Source organism: Erithacus rubecula, assembly GCF_903797595.1.
Source record: "Erithacus rubecula genome assembly, chromosome: 33".
NCBI lineage: Eukaryota > Metazoa > Chordata > Aves > Passeriformes > Muscicapidae > Erithacus > Erithacus rubecula.
The window spans coordinates 1,119,090-1,141,669 of record NC_136683.1 but is presented as its reverse complement, the minus strand read 5'-3'; the positions used below and the strand labels follow the sequence as shown (position 1 = coordinate 1,141,669).

At 53.8% G+C, this 22,580-nt stretch overlaps 4 protein-coding genes across 5 annotated transcripts in view; all 4 read left to right on the top strand.

The window, feature by feature from the left end:
* The window catches only part of LMNA (lamin A/C), a 42,882-nt gene extending 39,019 nt beyond the window's left edge, over positions 1–3,863 (top strand). Inside the window, exon 13 of the transcript XR_013777031.1 lies at positions 3,852–3,863. The gene's annotated coding sequence lies outside the window, so the exon portion shown is untranslated. The remainder of the gene's footprint in view (positions 1–3,851) is intronic.
* Positions 430–10,133, top strand: SLC25A44 (solute carrier family 25 member 44). 2 transcript variants are annotated; one of them, XR_013777034.1, is made up of 7 exons: positions 430–576; positions 3,714–3,814; positions 4,099–4,145; positions 5,116–5,789; positions 7,506–7,633; positions 8,025–9,516; positions 9,608–10,133. XR_013777034.1 is itself a non-coding variant. In XM_079329434.1 (6 exons), exons 4-6 carry the CDS (start codon positions 5,168–5,170, stop codon positions 8,214–8,216), a joined length of 942 nt encoding a protein of 313 aa, XP_079185560.1. In that variant the 5' UTR covers positions 430–576; positions 3,714–3,814; positions 4,099–4,145; positions 5,116–5,167; the 3' UTR covers positions 8,217–9,570. The 2 variants fall into 2 exon arrangements, 1 of the variants encoding a protein (XP_079185560.1); XM_079329434.1 differs by lacking the exon at positions 9,608–10,133 and having other exon boundaries at positions 8,025–9,570.
* Positions 10,134–10,595: 462 nt separating this feature from the next.
* On the top strand, positions 10,596–17,257 carry PMF1 (polyamine modulated factor 1). Its single transcript, XM_079329458.1, has 5 exons — positions 10,596–10,747; positions 11,420–11,525; positions 12,089–12,189; positions 14,800–14,995; positions 16,192–17,257. The coding sequence occupies exons 1-5, from the start codon at positions 10,611–10,613 to the stop codon at positions 16,243–16,245; spliced, it is 594 nt and encodes a 197-aa protein (XP_079185584.1). The 5' UTR covers positions 10,596–10,610; the 3' UTR covers positions 16,246–17,257.
* A 347-nt stretch (positions 17,258–17,604) lies between these two features.
* Positions 17,605–19,110, top strand: BGLAP (bone gamma-carboxyglutamate protein). Its single transcript, XM_079329503.1, has 4 exons — positions 17,605–18,078; positions 18,557–18,601; positions 18,768–18,834; positions 18,934–19,110. The coding sequence occupies exons 1-4, from the start codon at positions 17,907–17,909 to the stop codon at positions 19,064–19,066; spliced, it is 417 nt and encodes a 138-aa protein (XP_079185629.1). The 5' UTR covers positions 17,605–17,906; the 3' UTR covers positions 19,067–19,110.
* The last annotated feature ends 3,470 nt before the right edge of the window (positions 19,111–22,580 follow it).

Below are 22,580 nucleotides of genomic sequence, written 5' to 3'. Positions count from 1 at the left end.
GTCCATGGAGCAGCTCTGGGGGTTTGGGCAGTGTGGGCCAGGGTGTTATAAATGAGAAATAAAGTCTCGATATCCCCCAAAATTACACAAAGGCAGGAATACTGATTCTGCAAGAAAACCTTTCAAACTTATGGAAAACCCCTTTTTTTTTTTTTTTTCTTTTACAAACTGGTATAGACAATATTCGTAACAGCGAGATTTAAACAGAATGGGTTTAATCATATATTTCCCTTTATCTAGGTGCATGTTCTTTTATTATTTGAAGTATTCTGGTTGATACAAACTCCAAACCTTCTATCACGAACACCAATCATTTATCAACTATCACAAGGGCCTGGCCCTTTAAGACCCGTATTTCGGCGCGGTCCCTTTAAGGCGCCCCCCCCACCCCCCGCCGCCCTCTTTACTGCGGGCCGGAAGCGCGCGAGCACTTCCGGTGCGGCCTCTGCCCGACCCCAAGATGGCGGCGGCGCTCGGGTGCTGACGCCGGCGGTCACTTCCGGCCGGGGAGCGGCCATGGGGCGGCGAGGCCGGGACGGCCGCGGGGCGGCCGCGGGTCCCTCCCGCCGGCGAGAGGTGAGGGGATGGCGCTGGTGTGGCCGGGGAGAGGCTTGATGTGGGCCGGCAGCGGCGCTGCAGGGCCTCGCGGGGGTGGCGCGGTGCCGGTGCGGGCGGCGGCCTGGGCAGGTGTGGAGGCTGAAGGGGAGGGCGGCACGTAGGGCAGAGGGGGCGGCTGGTGCAGTAAACCGGGGTGGGGGAGAGGATTGGCGTGAGACCGGCTTGGCTTTGAAAGACCCGGGGAGAAGAGGTTGGAGTGTCTTGGGCAGCGGGGAACGGCACGGAGCGCCCTCAGCGAGACCCCCGGAGCCCCCTCAGCGAGACCCCCCGGGCAGGGAGGGAGGACACGGAGCCCCCTCAGCGAGACCCCCGGGGCCACCTCAGCGAGACCCCCGGGGCCACCTCAGCGAGACCCCCCGGGGCAGGGAGGGAGGACACGGAGCCCCCTCAGCGAGACCCCCGGGCAGGGAGGGAGGACACGGAGCCCCCTCAGCGAGACCCCCGGGGCAGGGAGGGAGGACACGGAGCCCCCTCAACGAGACCCCCGGGGCAGGGAGGGAGGACACGGAGCCCCCTCAGCGAGACCCCCGGGGCCACCTCAGCGAGACCCCCGGAGCGCCCTCAGCGAGACCCCCGGGGCAGGGAGGGAGGACACGGAGCGCCCTCAGCGAGATCCCCGGGCCAGCGGGAACGGCACGGAGCCCCCCGGGGCAGCGGGACGGGGATTGAAGAACCGCGGGGAAAGGATCTGCGGGGCCCAGGCACCTCCGCGGGGCAGAGGCCGATGTCCCCTCCGGGAGAGCCGGGGCTGTGCAGGGTCAGCAGAGCCGCTCTGGGGACAGCGGCGACAGCGGCGCCTGGCCCGGCTGTGACCTTGAGCGGCTCCCGCAGCGAGCTGTGCCGCTGCTGGCGGCCCCGGAGCAGCAGCAGCAGCAGCGATCAGAGGTGGGGCAGGGCATGGGGAAGGCAGCGCTGCCATCCTGCAGAGCCCGCCGGGTCATCGCCAGCGCTCCCCGCGGCGCTGGGTCCGCCCGCACCGCGCGCTGGTTTGAGGAGCCCTCAGTGCCTTAGTGGGTTGGGCACGGTGCTCACAACACCAAGGTCAAGGTTCCATCCCTGAATTCGCTCGAGAATGCCCTGCTGGGGCCCGTCCAGCTGGGCTATTCTGTGCTTATTGGCTGCAGGAGGTGCTGGGGCATTAGCATGCTGGGCAGGACACTTCCCTGCTCGGGGCTCACAAAGGCTCTGTCTGTGTTTGCCACAGAATCATCTTTAGCTCCAGCTGCAGCAGAGAGCTTTGGGCACCAGACTGACAGGGTGGCATTAAAAGGATATAAACTGAAAAGGGGGGGGGTTATGCTAAATTGAGTTCTGTGTGCCCTGCTTGGATTTCCAGGCAGAAGTTCAAGAAATGCTGTTTTGTGGGAAGGAGCTACTGGAGGGATGGTTTTGGCACATAAGCTGCTACAGAGTTTAGGGATGTGTGAGCTGTGGTGTGCTCATACCTTGTTTTGGAGGGCAGGTCAATTCTTAGGAGGTGTAACCATTACTTTGATACCAGTCTCCTTAAAATTACTGGAAAGATCATCAAAGAGCTGCTTAATGAGCATGTTGGGATCCCTGAGCAAGGCCTTGGTCTAAATTTCTGCAAGATTAAATGCTCTGAGCAAAAAAGTAAGAATTGCAGCCATGCTGGTGATCCCTGGATCCCTTCCTTCTCACACACAGGGAGACTCTGAGTGCCTTAGAGCCATGGAGTTAAAGTGATTTTCTCTAATACAGGTCCTGAAGGAGGGGAATTATTGGTGAGAGTCCAGGGAAAGCTATTTCCACAATAAGTTGTGTCTTAAATTCTAAACCCAAAGCACTAGAGCACATAAAACTAAGTAAAGATCAAGGATATGTCTCCATTACTATTATTATTGCTATTATATTTTGTTTTCCATATTGCAATATGGGAATGTTTTTTGCAGGCAGCCCTTCCCTTTCCTTTGTGGGGAGCTCAGTTCTGTCCCTGGGTGGCAGAGGAATTTGAAATATGGCAAATACTCATTTGCCACAAGTTATGATCCAGCTGCAGTCAGGCCTTTCCCAAAAGTTCAGCCACCCAAACACCCCAGGGTTTGTTTTTAATTTGATGTGGGAACTAAGTCCTTACAGGCAGTGAAATGATCCATGTTGCATTGGGTGATTCTCTTGTTGCCTGGCCCTGTGTGTAGGTTTGCTTAACCCAAGCTTGGTTAATTGTGCAGCAAGTTAATTTACTAATTATGATGTCTTGAGGTCCCTTCTTGGGGTGTCAGAACTGATGCCTGGAAAAGGCTGAGCTGGAACAGAGACTAGACAGAACAAAAGGAATAAAATCAGCATTTATTGAAAGGATTCATTTTGGGCAGTGCAAGAGCCTGGCTGGGGCTACACCCAGATCAAACCCAAGGTGGATCCTGGTTATGAGTTTTACACTTTTATAAGTTTTGGTTCATCTTGGGGTCGATTATACAACCACAGCCCCAGGCTATGAAGTCTCAGCCCCCTGGTTGCCTCCTTTCCCTCACTGTTATTTTTGCTTTTTTGGGTACCAGTTGTCCTTGATTCTCTAGCTGGGAAGGGATTGTTTTGTCCAACTCTCCTGTGAAAAGAACTTACTAACACCTAATATGAAGTTTCAGAGTTACACACCAAGCAGCAGAGAATCTGAAAAAGCTAAAAAAGCCCTGCTATAAAAGCAGGGCAGCAGCTGAAGGTACCAGGAGCCAGGTTGTGGAGACAACATGGTGAAAAGCTGCAGCAATGGGGGCTGGGGGAGGCTGAAGCAGCCCCTCCCTCCTCATCCTCCCCATTGCAGCCAGCAGGGGAAGGGAGGTTATCAGACCAGGAGTGCAATGGAGTGTTGGAAGGGAGGGTGAACTTTGCTCATGTAACTGTCAGGCAGATCAACAGAGAGATCCTGGGCTGTGCTTTAACCCTTTCTTTTCAGGGTAATCAGTGTGGGGGTTCTACATGGCTGTTTTGCCTTGTTTTCCCATTGTTCTTCTCACCTTCTTATCACCCTTCAGCTTTAGGAAGATAAGAATGCAAGTGCCTAAAGAAATGTATCTAATTCATGCAGGAAATCTAAGAACACAAAAGGACTTGTCACTTTCTTCTTTGTACAGATCCTGGAACTGAAAAGTGACCTGGGAGCATCAGGGACCTGGAATGACGGGGGAGAAACTGCTTTGCTTGGCCATCCCTGATCTTGCCTGTCCATTAAAAGGTGTGTGTGCTGCTCATCTGCTGCCTCTCTCAGCCTGCTTCCCAAAGCATGCAGCTTTGCTTTTCCACAGAGCAGCCTGGGCTGTGCTGAGAGCTGCTCCTGGAGCCCAGAGAACAGCCACGGTGACATCAGAAGGTGTCACCATCAGCTACATGGTAGCACCCTGCCTGTGGAGGTTACATCCCTCTGCTTGGCCAGCACAGGGCTGTGTGCTTGAGGAGAGTCAGCAAAGTTTGAGTGATGTGAGTGGCTTTGTCCTCTACCCCAGGGCTCTCTCATTTCAGCTGCCAGCACTTGCAGTCTGCCTGGTCAAGGCTGGAAGGCTGGGGCTGTGTAGGCTGGGCTAGGGTGGTTCTAGCTTCAGGCTGCTGTGGGGTTTGGATAGCTCAGAGGGCTCCTGAGGCAGAATTCAGCTTCTCAGCCAGCAAGAGATGAGACTTTGGGAGCTGCTGTAGAGGTTCTGAAAGTAGCTTTATTTCTTAGAAGGGTTACCTTTGGCCTCCTTGTGGGTCTCAAACCCCCCCTGGTAAGAGTCTCAAAGACTCCTGAGTGAGACCCTGGTGTCACAGGTGCTGAATTCTAACCCCTGGGGAAAGCTGTCAACACAAAAAGAATGGAAACAAGCTGCCAAAATTAGTGAAGTGTAAATTAGACCTTCAAAATGTAAATAAATAGGTTTTTTGGAATGTTTATAATAAGGGACAGGTGGCAAAGATAGAGAATTTGGGGGGTGGACACCTTTTCCTCCTTCTTCTCCATGTCATCCATGTTGGGTGACACGTTGGCACTCTTGGATTGGATGGGGTCAAGGCTGGACCATTTAATAAAATTGTATTGTATTGTATTGGAAAAATTTTGTAAACATGTAATACATAGTAGAATCTATATAAGATAAGCCCTGTCTTCACCAGGCAGATTCCACCATGGATACCAGGCTGAGCAAATCACTGCTGGCCAGGCAAAAAGTCCATGAAAAAAGAAATAATAAACAATCCTTAGAACAAGAGAAAACAATCTCCAGCAATCTCTCTTTGGCTGCTTAAGTTTAAACCACCTTCGTGTCCCTCTGGGGTGATCTTGGGGCAAAGGAGAAACCTCAGACTGGGACAGTTCTACCAGCAAAATCTGGATATGTGCATCCAGATGCACAGCAAGGGGTCTTTATAGGCTTTAGCAGGATTGAAATTCTAACCAATAAAATTATAAGTTGAGAACTATCTAAGTGGGAAAAGACCAATAAAAATCCGAAATGAAAGGCACAAAATCCCAGGGGATCCTTTTCAGAGCCTTATCATCCCCAGGCCTGGATCTGCTCTATCCCTACGAGGGGAGACCCAGAACCCGACACCAACCATGGAGGACAAACGCAACATCCCCATCATCGAATGGGAACACCTGGACAAGAGGAAATTCTACGTGCTGGGCATTTGCATGACCATGATGATCCGCGTCAGCGTTTACCCCTTCACCCTGATCCGCACGCGCCTGCAGGTGCAGAAAGGCAAGAGCCTCTACAAAGGCACCTTCGACGCCTTCGTCAAGATCCTGCGGACGGAGGGCGCGGCCGGGCTGTACCGCGGCTTCCTGGTCAACACCTTCACCCTGATCTCGGGCCAGTGCTACGTCACCACCTACGAGCTCACCCGCAAGTACGTGGCGCGCTACAACAACAACAACGCCGTCAAATCGCTGGTGGCCGGCGGCTCGGCCTCGCTGGTGGCCCAGAGCATCACTGTGCCCATCGACGTCGTCTCGCAGCACCTGATGATGCAGAGGAAAGGGGAGAGCATGGGCAGGTTCAAGGTGCACAGTGAGGAAGGCAAGAGGTTGCTGGTTTTCGGCCAAACCAAGGATATCATTGTGCAGATTTTCAAGGCTGACGGTTTTAGAGGTTTCTATAGGGGTTATGTGGCTTCGCTGCTCACCTATATTCCCAACAGTGCTGTCTGGTGGCCCTTCTACCACTTCTATGCTGGTAAGTGAAAGGAGTTGCAAGTGTATCTTATCCCAGAAGCCCCTCAGGTTGAGTGGATTCAGCATGATTCACTCTGGGGGTGGGGGCAGAATCAGTCCTGGTTGTGTAGGAATTCTGCAGGTGTTGGGTGGAAGTTGAACAGAGCAGCAGTTTCAATGCAGAACAAGGGGTTCAGGTGCTGGAGGATGTCAAACTGGATGGCTCTAGGCAAGTGGGACTTCATGCATCTGCTTTAACTTTCTCTTCCACTAATCCCAACTAATGCCTTCTCCACTGGAGTGAGGAAGGTTCTTGTGTTGGGCAGAGTTTTGCAGCCACAATGTAAGTATAGTCCATCTTTCAGTTCATGTAGATTCAGGAATCTCATATATTGCAAAGGGACTTTTAGTGCCACAAATCTCATGGCAGAGACAAGGGCCAGTTCTTCCCTGGGTTTCTTTAAGTTGTTGTTTCAGTTTTGGCAACTTTAAAATTGGCACCAAGGCTTGTGATGAAAAGCTACACTCAGTAGAATGTTCTTTCTCCCTAGCTCAGTTCTCATACTCCTTAGGGTATTTCCAAAGGGCAAAGGTATTTTCCAGCTAAGGTTTATTCCCACCTCTGATGATCCTTTCAATTTCTGCTTTGCACGTGGTTTTTACATGTCCAGTTGCCTAATCTCTGCCAAAAGGTGGAGGTAGTGAGCAGTTTGGGTTTTGCTGTGCTGGGCCTAAAGTTCATCTTGGAGATCACCTGTTTTTCAAAATCTGGGTGTCTCAAAGGTCCTGTTTGCTTTCCAGAGTTCTGGTAGCCAGAGGAAGTATTGATTCTGCATTTAAATGGAAGTGACAGCTTGGCATGTGCTCCCATCAGTCTGTAAGACCAAAACTCACTGTATTAACCATAGTAAGATTTTCATGCCAAAAGAGCTCAGAGGAGGGCGTGTAAGAACAAGGCAGTTGACATGGAGAGACTGGAACTCTCACCTTCCAGGTGTTTGCTCTTCTCAGTAGAAATTGAGATGATGGGAAACACAAGTCCCAGCTGTCAGTGAATCTCTTCTTTGGCTGCATTTCCCAGTCCTGTGTCCCCAGGGCAGCAGCAAGAGTCACTGAACCCTCCTTGGGTTCAAAGGACACTGCTGGCCCTGATTCCAGTCAGTGTTCAAAGTCTAGAACAGAGACACTTCCTTCCCTCTTGCCAGACAGGCTTCCTTATTGTCAAAAAAAAAAAAAATGGGGCTTTTGAACAGTCTTCTGGCCAACCTTAACCAATAAAAGTGTGGGAGATTCAAATCCTGTTAGCCAGGCAGCAGGGGCAGAGTGAGGAAATCTGGGATGAGCACCACATGGTGCTTTTCTCTTTTGGGATCCACAGTGGGATACTAGGGTAGTGTCAGCTTTCTGTGCAAATCTCTGCAGACACCTTCCAGTGGAGCCTTAAGGCTTCCCCCACCTTCTAAAGAGGGTGGTGAGTATTTTCATGCCCTATTTTGGGGACATGGAAGCTCATTCTGTCCAGTTTGCCCCACAGGCTTGGGAGCCAGTGTGACAGCTGATGGGACAAAGCATGGGGAGTGTCCTGGAGCCACCAGTATGATGAGCCCTGCTCCCTGTTGGTGTAGGAAGCACCACTTTGAGATTCTGTGGGAAGAACTGGCAAGCTGCAAATCAGTTGGAGTTAAGGAAATAAGTGACCACTGAAAGTCTGAAACTTCCCTCTCTCTCCTGTTCCCAGAACAGCTTTCAAGTTTGACTCCTAAGGACTGTCCCCACCTCCTTCTGCAAGCCATATCAGGGCCCCTTGCAGCTGCAACAGCTTCCACCCTCACCAACCCCATGGATGTGGTGAGGGCTCGGGTCCAGGTAAGAGCTCTGCATGCTTGGCACAGGCTGGGGTGGGGTTCAGCTCTCTGATCTCTGTGGTTCCAGGTGAGCTGCTTCCCTGCTCTCCCTGGGCCTTTCATCCTGCCTGGTTAGCCCTTAATTAGCCCTCAGAATTAGCAAGAGGAGCCCAGGCAGCAAGGCTGGCAGTGCTGGCCTGGCCTGCTCAGACAGGATTTCCCTTCACAAAGGGAGAGATGCTTCCTGCTGCCTCCTTTGTGCTTGTTTTGCTGCCCTCCTCAGGGGATTCTGGAGACCAGATCAAGGCAGTTGGACTGGCTGATGTGTTGTCTCCAGAGTGTTCAGTTGCAGCAGAGCCCCAGAGCAGCTGATTGCAGAGTGTGGCAGCTCAATGATTGTTGTGCCATTGCAGGTGGAAGGCAAGAGCTCCATCATTCTCACCTTCAAGCAGCTGATTGCAGAGGAGGGTCCCTGGGGGCTGACTAAGGGGCTCTCTGCAAGGATCATTTCAGCCACTCCCTCCACCATTGTCATCGTGGTGGGCTATGAGACCCTGAAGAAGCTGAGCCTGCGCCCTGAGCTGGTGGATTCCAGGCACTGGTAGGGGCAGCTGCTGGAGGAGAATCTCCTGGGAACCCTCTGAGTCTGGGCTGCTGCAGGGGAGAGCCTGGGATGTGACACAGCTGCTGTGCCTTTGTCCCTGGCTGGTTTCACAGCACAAGGCAGATACAAAACAACTGCACTTCAACCTCTCTAAAGAGTTTCCTACAGTGGTCTGCTGCTGGTTTTGCTTAAACTGTGACCTTTGTCAGTGCTGTTTGCCTGGGACAGTCCATTCCAGGTGTGTGAACGTGTCCTGGCAAGTTATTAATTCTTTTTTTTTTTTTTTAATTAAAGACTTACTGGCTTAACCAAAAAGCCAGTTTATTCTCTTTAAATTATTTTCATCTTTGCCAAACTTCCAAGGAGAGGAGTCTCAGAGCCTGCAGCAGGACCCTCTGGTGGGATGTCTCTAGTGGCACTTGTGCTATGGGAAGCTGGAAGCAGAAAATGGACAAGTGACTTTCTGCAATTACCTGCATTTATTTCTAGAAGATGTGAGACAAGAGTAACCTGGTACACTTCAGACCTGATTTCCTGTGTTTTGAATAGATCTACATACTTGTTTTGTAATATTCTTGGAAAATGTTCCCTATCTCTCATCCTCCAGACAGCAAGCTGGCTGACAGCAAGTCAGGAGCTGAGCTGCCTGTTTGGAATTAGCTGATGTCAGTTTTGACACCTAACCCGTGTTTTTTAATCTGTTGTAATTTAATTTTTTTTTTATTTTAGGGGAACTTACTCTGATTTCTGGGAAACTGATTGATTGTCCTGTGGCCTTGTTCAGTGTGTCAATCCTGCATGTTCAGAGTGGCTGCAGCCACTTCCCACCTTAGTTAGTTTAAGCCCAGAAATGCAGTTTGGAAGTGTCTGAGTGTGGTGCTGCTGGCAGCTGGATGAGAGCTGAGTGGGGTTTGAGCTACAATTCAATGGGAGGTGGGGAAGGGAAAACCTTGTGCTGGCTTTTGATCCAGTTCAAACCTGACAGGCATGTTCATATTGAATAAGAAGTGGTGGTTCACTTCATGAGATTAAATTCTGCTCATCCAGTTTGGGAAGGGCAAGGATAATGTTTTGCACAATTGCTGGATCAGAAGCCTGAGCTATGGTCTGTGTATTTTACCAGGTGAAAACTTCAGGGGGATGAAACCAGAGGCTGCTTTTTGGGGAGGGAAGGGATTGTTTGACTGTACTCTGCTGCTCTTGGTGGTTGAGATTTGCTTTTCATGCTGCCAGCCCACACATGGTGCTCATTCTAGTTAGCCACACCTGGGGGGGTTTGGGATGCACCTCCAGCCAGCAGAGTGCACCACCTCCATCCCCCTTCTGCCATCACCAGGAATTTTGGTTGAGGTGTTGATCCTTGGCTGTCTCTTCCTGAGGGGAGTCACCAAGTGTGGCTCTGCCCTTCCATCCCAGTGTTGTCCCTGCCCAGCAGGCATGGACATGCCACCATGTCTGCTGGAGATGGAGAGTGCTGAAGCTGCTGCTGAGGTGAGGGAGAGGCTTCTCTGCTGAGGGCAGAGCTTGATTCTGAGGCTTGGGGCTGTGGGTGGGTCATCAAAGCCTCTTCATCCCAATTTTGTTTCTTGCAGTGATCAGGCAGTGAATGCTGGAACCACTGGTGGAGCTGTTGGAGCAGCAACTTCTGCAGCTGCTCTGGTCACCTGTTTATTGGTTAAAATTGACACCAGTTTAACAGATTCTGCTCTGAGAAGCAGAACAACAGCAAATTGCAAGGCAGCAGTAATGCTAATATTACCAGGAACAATAATAATCGACCTCTGCCAAGTGCAGCAGGGCCAGTCCCAGTGTGTGGCATGGAGGGGTGGCAGCACCAGTGTGGGGAGACACTGTCAAACTTCATGTTCCTCTCATAACCAGCAACGTTCTTGATAAATAATAAACTTGAGAGACCTTCTCTTTGGTGCCTGTGTTTAAAAGCACATGACTCCATGCCAGGGGAGGCTGCTGCTTTTTGTCCTGTCACAGAAAGGGTTTCACCCTTTGCCTTTGGACTAGGAGAGGGATGTGATTTGCCTGAGAACGCAGTGACAAGTGGCTGAAGGAGCACATGGAGTGCCTGGAAGCAGCTGTGACCCACAGCTGCCCTGAGGATGTGGCTGAGTCCTGGTTGGCTACATGGAAAATACCGTATTTTTTTTTTTATTCTTTGCCCCTTCTTTCCTCGCTGAATTCTTCAGGCTTGATGGTTTTAATTTCACTAAATGATGGAGAGCTCAGTCGCTGGGGGGCAGGGCGGGCATTCCCATGGCGAGATAAGCACGGTGTGTCACTCAGTTTCGCGCTCTCTTTGTTCCCGCGCTCCGTTCCCGCGCGCGCTCCGTTCCCGCGCTCCGTTCCCGCGCTGGCGGCACAGGGGGCGGGGCCCCGCGCCATGGCGGCGGCGGGCGGCGATGGCGGCGCGGGAGCGGCGGAGGAAGCGGGGGCGGCCCCGGCGGACACTCCCGGTCGCGCCGAGGTGTTCGGCACCGTGGTGGACACGTTCCTGGAGAAGCTGGTGGCCGCCGGGAGGTGAGGGGGGAGCGGAGCGGGAGGGACGCGGGAACGGCCCCAACCCTGCCCCGTGTTATAAATGAGAAACAAAATCTCGATATTCTGATTGATTTATTTGATAGAGCAAGCAGCGCTGGGGGAAACGTGAGGGGTCACAGCCTGAACTTGGTGTGCAGTTCTTTTTTTATAGTCTGGTTTTCCTTGTGTCATCAAGAATTGTTGTTGTTTTGTTGGAGTAATTCTGTAAGGTAAGCAGTGGTGGGCAAAGAAACTTCCAAACTTCGGTGGGACAATTGGTGATGGAACCGTCTGGTCTTGGGAGATAAAAAAACAGGAGAAGTGGGAATTCTGATCTTTAGCAGTTAGTTTGCTATTGATTACACAAAGGCAGGAAATGTGATTCTGCAAAAAAAAAACTTTCAGATTATGGAAAAACCTTTTTTTTTCTTTTACAAACTGGTATACACAATATTCAGAACAGAGGGATTTAAACAGAATTGATTTAATCATATATTTCCCTTTATCTAGGTGCACATTCTTTTCTTATTTTAAGTATCCTGGTTTAAACAAACTCCAAAACTTCTACGATTGGCACAAATAATTTATCAACTGTCACACCTGGCTCTGACCCCAGCCCCTCTGTGACCCCAGTGCTGATCCTGCCCTCCTCTCCCCCAATCCATTTTGCAGTTACCAGAAGTTTGTCAGCTGCTACCGCTCTTTCTACAAGCTGCAGCCCCAGCTGACCAAGAGCATTTATGATCAGTTCATCTCCCAGCTGCAGACATCCATAAAGGTGAGCTGGGGAAGGACCTGGAGCACCCAAAAGTGGATTCAAAGCAGAAAGCTGAGGCTGCTCTCCAGAGTTCTGCCTCCCCCAGAAAAGCTGGAGGATCATTCAGCTTGGAAAACACCTCTAGGATGGTGCTTGTCAAATAAATTCAAACATTTCCCCAGCCACTAAACCATGTCCCTGAGTTCTGTTAATTACCTCAGGGATGGGCATTCCCAGGGTGTGGATTCTTCATCCAGGACAAAGCTGGAAGGACTTGGAGGGGCAGAACAGGGAAGAATCTCACTGCTGGAGGGCAGGATTAGGTGGGATACTGGGAATAACTTCTTCCTGAAGTGGGAGGTGAGTCACTGGCACAGGTTGCCAGAGAATCTATGGCTGCCTCATCCCTGAAAGAGTTTAGGGCCAGTTTGGACAGGGTTTGGAGCAACCTGGGATAATGGAAGGTGGAACAAGATGTGCTTTAAGATCCCTTTGAACCCAAACAATTCCCTGATTCCATGACCAGGGAAGGCTCACAAGCAGAGTGGTGCCTGTGTTTTCTCACCTTGTGTCCTTTTTCACAGGAGGAGATCCAGGAGGTGAAAAATGAAGGGAACCTGGAGGGACTCTTCAGTTCACTGGATAAGATTGTGGAGGAGGCAAAGGACAGAGAAGAGCCAGCTTGGTATGGATGGCAGCCTTGGGGTGTCCTGTTGGCCTCGTGCTGCAAGGGAGGGTCTGAAAGCTGCTGTGTCTTTACAGCAATGTCATTAGGACTAAACCACACAAAAATCAGTTTAATTTGTGCTTCTCTGGTCCAGGATCCATTTCTATTCACTTGCTTAGTGCAGGGGAGGTTAGTGCCACTGAAATGGGGGGACAGGTCAATTCTCACCAATCCAAAGTGCTGATGGGCACAGCACCTGTCTAACAGCAGAGCTCCCCTGGGTGCTCTTTGTGTCCCTGGCTCAGGCCTCAGCAGACACTGCAGGTGCTGTTTGGCCACCTGGGAGACCAAAAAAGGCAGAAGCTTCTCTTTGAAATGGAGAATGTAAACCTCCTCCCTCCCAATTATTATAATTTAGAAATGAAAGGGGTCTCAGGCAAAGATATGGGAATTAGGAATAACAGTTCTCTAGTAGGAAAATTAAAATAGAAATACAGTATTACAAAGAACAATCCCAAGCACTGCCAGAGTCAGAATCCAAGCTGACACCCATCAGTCAGTCAGGGTGGTGGCAGCAGTGCCATTCAATGGTGGCTGCATCCTCCTGCAGTGGCAGATGTGGTTCAGCTGGAGAAGGTGCAGTTTTCCTCTGAAGGTCCAGGGATGATGTGCAAAGGTCTGGTTTTCCTCTGGAATCCAGTGGTGTCCAAAATCTCATTTTTTATCAGGGTAGGAAAGGCTTGGCTCCTCCCCTGGCTGGAGCATCTCCCAGTGGGATGATGGAATTTTATCAGTCATGCACTGGGACTCAATGGCCATGAACAGGAGATATCTCCTGGAGGGAGGATGGGCTGTGGGAAGATAAAGATGATTGCCCAGCTGGTTTAAAGATGGCCCATTAACAGATAATATGTGCCAGGAGATAAAGATCACTGCCCCAGCTGGTTTAACAGCTGGTGACAGAATCCACATTTTTGGCCACATCAACCCAACAGAGAGACAGGGAATTGTGACCAGAAACAAGATGTGTTTCTGTGCTGAGGGGTGACTGACACTCTGCCTGCTCCATCATCCTCTCACAGCCAGGGGCACTCAGCACTGGGGTCCCTCAGTTTCTTGGCAGAGCAATCTGAGAGCACAGAGCTGGTCCTGAGCAGCTGGGCTGTGTGGGGACAGTGGGGCTGGGCACTGTAGGGGATGTGGGGCTGGCTGGGCAGTGGGGCTGGGGGCTGTGTGGGGCAGTTTGGGGGCTCTGTGGGGCTGGGGGCTGTGTGGGGCAGTTTGGGGGCTCTGTGGGGCTGGGGGCTGTGTGAGGCAGTTTGGGGGCTCTGTGGGGCTGGGGGCTGTGTGGGGGCAGTTTGGGGGCTCTGTGGGGCTGGGGGCTGTGTGGGGCAGTTTGGGGGCTCTGTGGGGCTGGGGGCTGTGTGGGGCAGTTTGGGGGCTCTGTGGGGCTGGGGGCTGTATGGGGCAGTTTGGGAGCTGTGGGGCTGGGGGCTGTATGGGGCAGTTTGGGGTCTCTGGGGGCAGTTTGGGGTTTCTGTGGGGCAGTCTGGGGGCAGTTTGGGGTCTCTGGGGGCAGTTTGGGGTTTCTGTGGGGCAGTTTGGGGTCTCTGGGGGCAGTTTGGGCTCCATCTCTCCCTGCAGGCGCCCCAGCGGTGTCCCCGAGCAGGACGTGCGTGCCGCTCTGGGGGCAGTTTGGGGGCAGTTTGGGGTTTCTGTGGGGCAGTCTGGGGGCAGTTTGGGGTCTCTGGGGGCAGTTTTGGCTCCATCTTTCCCTGCAGGCGCCCCAGCAATGTCCCTGAGCAGGACGTGCGCGCTGCTCTGGGGGCAGTTTGGGGTTAGTTTGGGGTTTCTGTGGGGCAGTCTGGGGGCAGTTTGGGGTCTCTGGGGGCAGTTTGGGGTCTCTGGGGGGCAGTTTGGGTGCTCTGAGGGGCAGTTTGGGGTTTCTGTGGGGCAGTCTGGGGGCAGTTTGGGGTTTCTGTGGGGCAGTTTGGGGTCTCTGGGGGCAGTTTGGGCTCCATCTCTCCCTGCAGGCGCCCCAGTGGTGTCCCCGAGCAGGATGTGCGCGCTGCTCTGGGGGCAGTTTGGGGTTAGTTTGGGGTCTCTGGGGCAGTTTGGGGTCTCTGGGGGCAGTTTGGGGTTTCTGTGGGGCAGTTTGGGGTCTCTGGGGCAGTTTGGGGTCTCTGGGGGCAGTTTGGGGTTAGTTTGGGGTTTCTGTGGGGCAGTCTGGGGGCAGTTTGGGGTCTCTGGGGCAGTTTGGGGTTTCTGTGGGGCAGTTTGGGGTCTCTGGGGCAGTTTGGGGGTCTCTGGGGGCAGTTTGGGGGCAGTTTGGGGTCTCTGGGGCAGTTTGGGGGCAGTTTGGGGTCTCTGGGGGCAGTTTGGGGTCTCTGGGGGCTGTCAGTGCTCCATCTCTCCCTGCAGGCGCCCCAGTGGTGTCCCTGAGCAGGACGTGCGCGCTGCTCTGGGGGCAGTTTGAGGTTTCTGTGGGGCAGTCTGGGGGCAGTTTGGGGTCTCTGGGGGCAGTTTGGGGTCTCTGGGGGCAGTTTGGGGTTTCTGTGGGGCAGTTTGGGGTCTCTGGGGGCAGTTTGGGGTCTCTGGGGGCAGTTTGGGCTCCATCTCTCCCTGCAGGCGCCCCAGTGGTGTCCCCGAGCAGGATGTACGCGCTGCTCTGGTTCCCTACCTGCTGAAGCAGCGCTCGCAGCTGCGCCGGGCGCTCAGGGACAGGGAGCAGCACAACGAGCAGCTGGCTGAGGCTGTGCTGCAGGGCAGGGACAGCATTGCAGAGCTGCAGCAGCTGATCCAGGCTCGCCTGCAGGCCTGGCAGGTGAGAGCAGGCACACCAAACCCAGCCTAAACAAAACAAAACAAAACAGAACAAAACAAACCCAGCCAAACCAAACCAAACCCAGCCAAAACAGAACAAAACAAACCCAGCCAAACCAAACCAAACCTGAACCCAGCCAAACCAAACCAAACCCAGCCAAAACAAAACAAAACAGAACAAAACAGAACAAAACAAACCCAGCCAAAACAGAGCCCAGCCAAAACAAACCCAAAACAAACCCAACCAAACCAAACCAAACCAAACCTAAACCCAGCCAAACCAAACCAAACCCAGCCAAAACAAAACAAAACAAAATAAACCCAGCCAAAACAAAACCCAGCCAAAACAAACCCAAAACAAAACAAACCCAACCAAACCAAACCAAACCTAAACCCAGCCAAACCAAACCAAACCCAGCCAAAACAAAACAAAACCCAGCCAAAACAAACCCAAAACAAAACAAACCCAACCAAACCAAACCCAGCCAAAACAAAACCCAGCCAAAACAAAACAAACCCAAACCAAACCCAGCCAAACCAAACCTAGCTAAACCAAACCCAACCAAAACAAAACAAACCCAGCCAAAACAAAACAAAACAAACCCAGCCAAACCTAACCCAACCAAAGCCAAACCAAACCAAACCCAAACAAACTGAAACAAACCCAACCAAAACAAAACAAACCCAGCCCAACCCAACCAAAGCAAACCAAACCAAACCCAACCCAGCCAAAGCAAACCAAACCAAACCCAACCTAGCCAAACCAAACCAAACCCAAACCAAACCAAACCCAACCCAGCCAAAGCAAACCAAACCAAACCCAACCTAGCCAAACCAAACCCAACCAAACCAAACCAAACCAAACCAAACCAAACCCAACCCAGCCAAACCCAACCCAACCAAACCCAGCCCAACCAAACCCAGCCCAACCAAACCAAACCAACCTCCTCCTCCTCACTGCTCAGTGGCCCTGGATTGACTTTCAAACCCTCCACTTCTCCCCAGCAGCCAACTGCTGCTGGAATTTCAGGTGTGGGCATTTTCTCTGGAGGTCTCAGGTGCTTTTCCCCATGCAGTGGGTGGGATGTGGGGTGCTCCTGGGGGAGATGAGGGGACAGCAGTGTGTGACATTGTGCCCTGAGTGTGCCAGGGTGGGGAAAGCTTCATGCTGAGCTCTGTGGGTTGTGTTCCTTCCAGGCAATCAGTAAGGAGCACCAAGAACTCCTCATGACATTCCAGGAGCCCCAGTGAGGCTGCAGGATGTCCCACAGGCTCTGCTGAGACAGTTCATCATCCCAAAGCACTGATGGGACAAGGTGTGGCACAAGCCAAACTGAAAACCACCCTGTCAGGCCACTGGAGACTGCAGAGAGACTGAAACAGCTGCTGGACTGGCATGGTTTGATCACATTTGGTGCAGAAACAAAAAAGACATTGGGAACTTGGAAATTAATGGCAATTCTGTGTTTCCTGCTCAGCTAGACATAGAGGAATGTCACAAAGTGTGTCTGTGCTCCCATCTGCCCCTCTCAGTGCTGTGACAGCCTGATTCCAGTTTGCAGTGTGGGGTTTGTGGCTGTTTGAGCTGTGCATTAGACAAAGTTCAGTGCCCCAAGCCCCAAGCCTGAGAGCACACACAGCTGAGGGTGGGTCACAGTCACTCCTGCCTGTCCTTGCAGGTTGATTCAGTCTCCATGTGTTCAAACCACTGCCCACTGCAGATGTGGCAGCAGCTGCTGCACAAGTTCCTTGTTATCATTCATTCTGTTCCCCCAGTTATTGTCCAGCCCTGGTGCCCTCCCTGCAGCCTGGGGTATCCAGGGCTTTGTGCAGAGGCTGGAATGGCCCTGCCTCCACTTTGTGGGCTTGTGGCACAGGGTTTTAATGTTGTTCTGTGGAACCTTCTAGAACCAGACTGGCTTTCCCCACCCAGAGTTTCTGTTCCTGCCTCATGGGAAGTTTGTGGGCTGGGGAATCCAAGGCTCCCAGGATCTGCCTGGCACTGATGTGTGCCTCCAACATGAGCAGCTTGTTCCTTGGGAGTCCCCCCACACCTGATGGGGGCTCAGAAAGGTTCTGAGTCCAGCAGGTTCTGTGCTCTGCACCCCAAGGGGAGGCTGTGCCCTGTCTGGGAGCAGCAGTGACCACTCACACCACACCCCAACCTCTGTTTGCAATTAGAGCCCAGGCAGAGGCTGCAGCATTTCCCCTCTGCCTCCCTTTGCTGGGCTGGAATCTCAATAAACTGGAGCTGTTGTTCCCAGCTTGGCTCCCTCTGCCTCCTTGGCCCATGTCCTCTGTACTTTGTGGGTTTGTCTGACAAAGGCTCTGGTTCAGCAGTTCTGTGCTCCCTCTGCCTCAAAGGCTCCAGTTCCGTTTTCCAAGCCAGGGCTGGGATTGACAGGATCAAAGAGTGGTCAGGATCTGGGACAGGAATGTTACTCAGGGGCTCTGAGTGCCCTGGCCACGCAGCATCTGCCCCTGTGGCAGGGAGGGGCTGTGGAGACCAAGGCTAAGGCACCTGCTCACCCTCCTCCAGTGCAGCAATGAGAGAAGTGTCTGCTGGTCCCCCCAAAATGGGCCAGCAGGTTCCTGTCCAGGGAGGGTTTGGGCAGGAAAGTCTCCCTGTGTTGCAGAAGACAATTCTGGGATCCAGCAGTGGGAACTGGGACAGGGCAGTGTGTGACTGGGGAGCCCCCAGTGCCCCATCACCCATCCCAGTGGGGACTGGCTGCTGCCAGGCTGGCAGGGCTGCTCCACAACAAATCCCCCCTTGGCCTGGGGCCACTTTTCCCTCCCTTTGTGGGCTCTGGCTGGGCACAGGGGGACCAAGTTCATCCCAAACCACAATTGCCAGCTCTGCCAGCATCTCCGGCCACAGGGGATGTGCTGGAAATAACCCTGCTGAGGCCATGTCCCCCCTTGCCAGGGCCACAGGGCCCTATAAAGGCACCCAGGGAGCCAGGGCTGCACCCTGCCCAGCACAGGAAGGCACCATGAAGTCCCTCATCGTGCTCACCTTCCTGGCCCTGCTCACCTTTGGTCTCTGCCATAGAGGTACAGGGGGGGCTGGGGACGCTGGGGGTGATTCTGTGCCCTGGGAAGGGCTCTGGAGGGAGCAGAGGGACTGGGAAAAAATTGCTGAGCCTTGGGGTGTGGGGTATGGGGCATGGGGTATGGGGTATGGGATATGGAGTGTGGGGCATGGGATATGGAGTGTGGGGTATGGAGTGGGGTGTGGGATATGGAGTAGGGTATGGGGTATGGGATATGGGATATGGGATATGGGGTGTGGGGCATGGGATATGGAGTATGGGGTGTGGGATATGGCGTGTGGGGCATGGGATATGGAGTATGGGGTATTGAGTAGGGTATGGAGTATGGGATGTGGGGTATAGGGTATGGGGCTTTAACAGGGAGATAGGGAGCAGGTCTCAGTGAGGGATCTGAGCTCCAGAAACACTGGGGTGAGAGCAGAGCCCCCCCGGGCCCTGCTGAGCCCCCCCGGCCCTGCTGAGCCCCCCCCCCGGCCCTGCTGAGCCCCCCACCCTGTCACTCCCAGCTGCCGATGGCTCCCCCGGCACCGGTGACTCACCCAGATCTGAAGGTGAGTGACCAGCTGCTCTGTCCCCTGCCCTGGGGAGGGGGGGACACATCCCCCTGCCCTGGGGAGGGGGGGACACGTACCCCTGACCCTGGGGAGGGGGGGACACATCCCCCTGACCCTGGGGAGGGGGCACAGCCCCTGACCCAGCCCCTGTCCCTCCCTGCAGCCTTCGTGTCGCGCCGCGCCAGCGCCGAGCTGGTGCAGAGGCAGAAGAGGACTCTTGGCTCTGCCAGGTAGTGCTGGGTGAGGGATCCCGGCTCCTCTTGCTGCTCAGCCCCTCCCCAGGAGCCTGCAGCTCCCCTGGGACCCCCAACACCCCCTTTTGTCCCCAGTGGTGCTCCTGCAGCCCCCCCGGACCCACTGGAGGCCAAGCGCGAGGTGTGCGAGCTCAACCCCGACTGTGACGAGCTGGCAGACCAGATCGGCTTCCAGGAGGCTTATCGGCGTTATTATGGGCTGGTGTAGCCCCAGGCATCCCCCCTGTGCTGTGGGGCAGGGACTGAGCTCCCCTCAACACACAGCAGCCCCTCCTCTGCCCCCTCCCACCCCTTCTGTTAGTCCTGGAAAGAAATAAATGCAAACGGTGGAGCCGGTTCCTTGCCGAGCCCGGGGTGTGGGTGGGTGGGAGGCTGCAGTGGATGTGACCCATGGGGACACACACAGCTGGGGACTCCTGATTTCCCTCCAAGGAGGAGTGGTGCCACCACCCCCAGATGCTGCTCCCAGCAGTGAGGAGCCCAGAGCTGCACTATTGTTATTCCAGTTTAATTGAAAGCTGCTTCTCCCAAGGGATTATTGGGGAGCAGCAGAGCTGCTCCATGCACCCCGGGGCTCTGTGGCCTGGCCAGGAGTTTCATCACAAACCACCTTAATTATTCATTAACCTTGAGACATACCTGCACACTTACACTGCTGGGTACCCACACAGGATGACCCAGATGCCCCAAATTGATGGCATCACTACTGGTTGGCACTGGAAGAACTAAGGCACAGACTGGGTGAAGAGAGAGGGATGCTGCAAGACTCCCAGCACAAAGAGCTGCCAGGATGGTCCCAGTGTCCCAGTGGGGACATTTGAGGAGCCAGCAGGGGCAAGGACACAGTCAGGGCACTGTGCCAAAGGTTCTTGGGGTCCTGGTGGGGCTCAGGTGCATGCACAGATCACAGAGGATGTTCCTCCAGCACAGAACAGACGTGGTGAAGCTGGTGGCTGTGTCCTGGCAGGCTGAGAGCATCACCCATGGCTGCTGCAGGGGGTGCAGCAGCACCCTGGGACCTGTGCAGTCTCTTGCCCCAGGCCAGCCTGACTCACCAGGTCCAAGAGCAGGATGATGTTGGAAGGGAAGGGCACACAAAAGTCACCATCTGCAGCACCTTGCTCAGCTGGGGCTGCTCCAGCTTGGGGAAGTTGTGAAGGGCACAGACCCCTGTCAGCTTCCACAGCAAGGAGCTGCAAAAACCTTGGCTTTTGACCTGAGCAAGGGGAACCACCAAGAGAACCAAAAAGTTGAGAAGGAGGAAACATCCAGCAGCAGTTTCCTTATCCCAAACATGGTGGGGATAGCAAGAGAGGTTCAAACCAGCCTCAGGGACAAAGCAAAGGGCCAGACAGGCTGGGGCAGGAGGAGTCTGGCACGGTGCAGGCAAACACAGCCTGGGACAGACACAGAGTGTCTGCAGCTCCCTGGGCCAGCCCAAAGCCACAGAGCCTCTCCCAGGCCACAGCAGCTGAGGGCTCTGCACTCCCAGATGTTACAGATGTGGTGGGCAGGCACAAACACAGAGCTGGAGGGTGGGCACAGCTGGAGCAAAGGGCAGGGGCAGGCAAGCAGCAGGCAGGGGTGAGCCCAGCAGATCTCAGGGAGGATGAGAGCACCAGGCAGCAGCACATGGACACCTGCTGGCACAGCTCATTTTGAGGTCAGCTCTGTCCCTGTCCCCATCCTTGTCTCCATCTCTAACCCCTCTCATCCCTATTCCTGTCCCTGTCTGTGTCCCTAACTCCATCCTGTCCCTAATCCCATTCCTGTCCCCTTCTCCATCCTCTTCTCATCCTCATCCACAGCTTGCCCCCCAGCATTTTGGGGCCAGAATTCCAAGGGTTTGGGTCATAAAATTCCTAAGGTTCAGGGATGGGTGTTCCAGGATTTTGAGGTCAAAACTTCCACGTTTTTGGGGCCAGAATTCCAAGGGTTTGGGTCTTAAATTTCCAGGCATTTGGAGGCTGAAATTCCCAGGATTTTGGGGCTGGAATTCCCAGGGTTCAGGGCTGAGTATACCAGGATTGTGAAGCCAAAATTTCCCCCAGCCAAGGGGAAATCACTTGTCCCAGGGGTGTTGGCAGCAAGGGAAACTCTATTCCCATCACAGGGGTAAGGAAGGACCCACCTGCAATTCCTCACTGGAAAGTTTGGTCAGCAAAGTTCATGCTCAAGGGTGGATTTCCAGATGGAAAATGCACTCAGCCCCAGGGCTGTGCAGGAAAGGTGGGATGGGAACGACCACAGGAGACAGAGTACAAACATCTGGTATTTTATTAAGCCAGTTGCTGTGTTCAGACCATGGTCAGACATATGCTGGGAGCCCCAGCCCCTCCTCTTCCAGCTGGGCCCCACATCCCCTTGTCCCTCAATGAGGGCTCCCTGCAAGGGCTGAGGAGAGGTGATTGTCCCTCAAACCTCAACTCCCCTCCCTGCAAGTGGCAAGGCCAGCAACAGGAGCCCAGTGCCAGCTTGCCTTGTCCCCACCCTGGCCAGTGCTGCTGCACACCAAGAAGGAGAAGAGCCCTAAATGGAAGATGTGAGACAAAACTCGAGGCATTTTGTGGGTGGCCTCGAGCCAAGCAAGGATGGGAGCAGGGAACAGCCCATGAAATCATGGAGCAAAGCCCAGCAAGCACCAGTGACTGTGTCCACCATGGTTTGGGGACAGCCCAGCCAGTCTCAGCCACCACAGACCTGTGTCCTCCCAGCAAGGGGTCACCCCAAAAACCCCCAACAGCTCAACAGGGTGGTAATGAAGAGAAAAACCAAACCCAAGAAACACACCAGAACATATGAAAACTCTTATTTTCAGCCCACAAGATGGTTTTGCTGTTTGCTGTCCTTCACAGCACAGCAGGCACTCACAGTGCTGCAGGGCAAGGCTGGAGTTGGTGCAGGAGCAGCACTGCAGTGTCTCCATCCTGCTGAGGCAGCTCATGGCTCTGGCCTGCAGAGGGATGCACAGGGTGGGGGATCTCAGGGAGCCTCTCACAGACCATCCTGTTTGCTTCCACCCCAAGATCCACATCACACCAGCACCCACCATGCACTTGGACAGAGCAGATCTGTTGGAGGAGGAAACTCCAGCTCATCCTGAGTGCTGGGCTGGGGGCAGGGAAGGGCCCTCCTTTACCCCAGTCCTGGGGATGGTATGGTGAGCCCCCTCAGAAGGCCAGGCTTGCTGGAAAACACTACATGCCACCTCCCCAGGGCTGCTCCCACACTGCAGAGCCCCTCAGTTTCTCAGCTCTGGCTATCTCTGACTGGGGATTCAAACCCAAAAACCATCCAGCAGGTGCTCAAGCACAGCTGTGTGCTCTGGAGAGGGTGAGGGTAGCACAGGGTCACAGTCCCTCCCCATCAAGCCCAGAGTGGAAGGTGCCATGGGACAGCCAGGATGCCCCATTGCACAGTGAGGGCTCCTTTTCCCCTCCAGGTATGCAAAACCTTGGAATATTAAACCAACCCCTGAGGGGACCAGAGAGGTGACTAAGGGACAGCTGTGAGCAAGCCCTGCTGTCACCATGCAGCCCCACATGGGCTCACTGCAGCTCCCCTGCCTCTGGTTACAAAAATGGAGTTACTTTACTTTTCTTGTGAAACTGGAGGCTCAGTGAGTCAGAACACAGCTCCTCCTAAGGTTGCCAGTGCCACCCTGCCCAGCTGTGGGAGCTGCAAGAAGTGAAAACACTTGCCAGGAACTCAAACACTTGCCC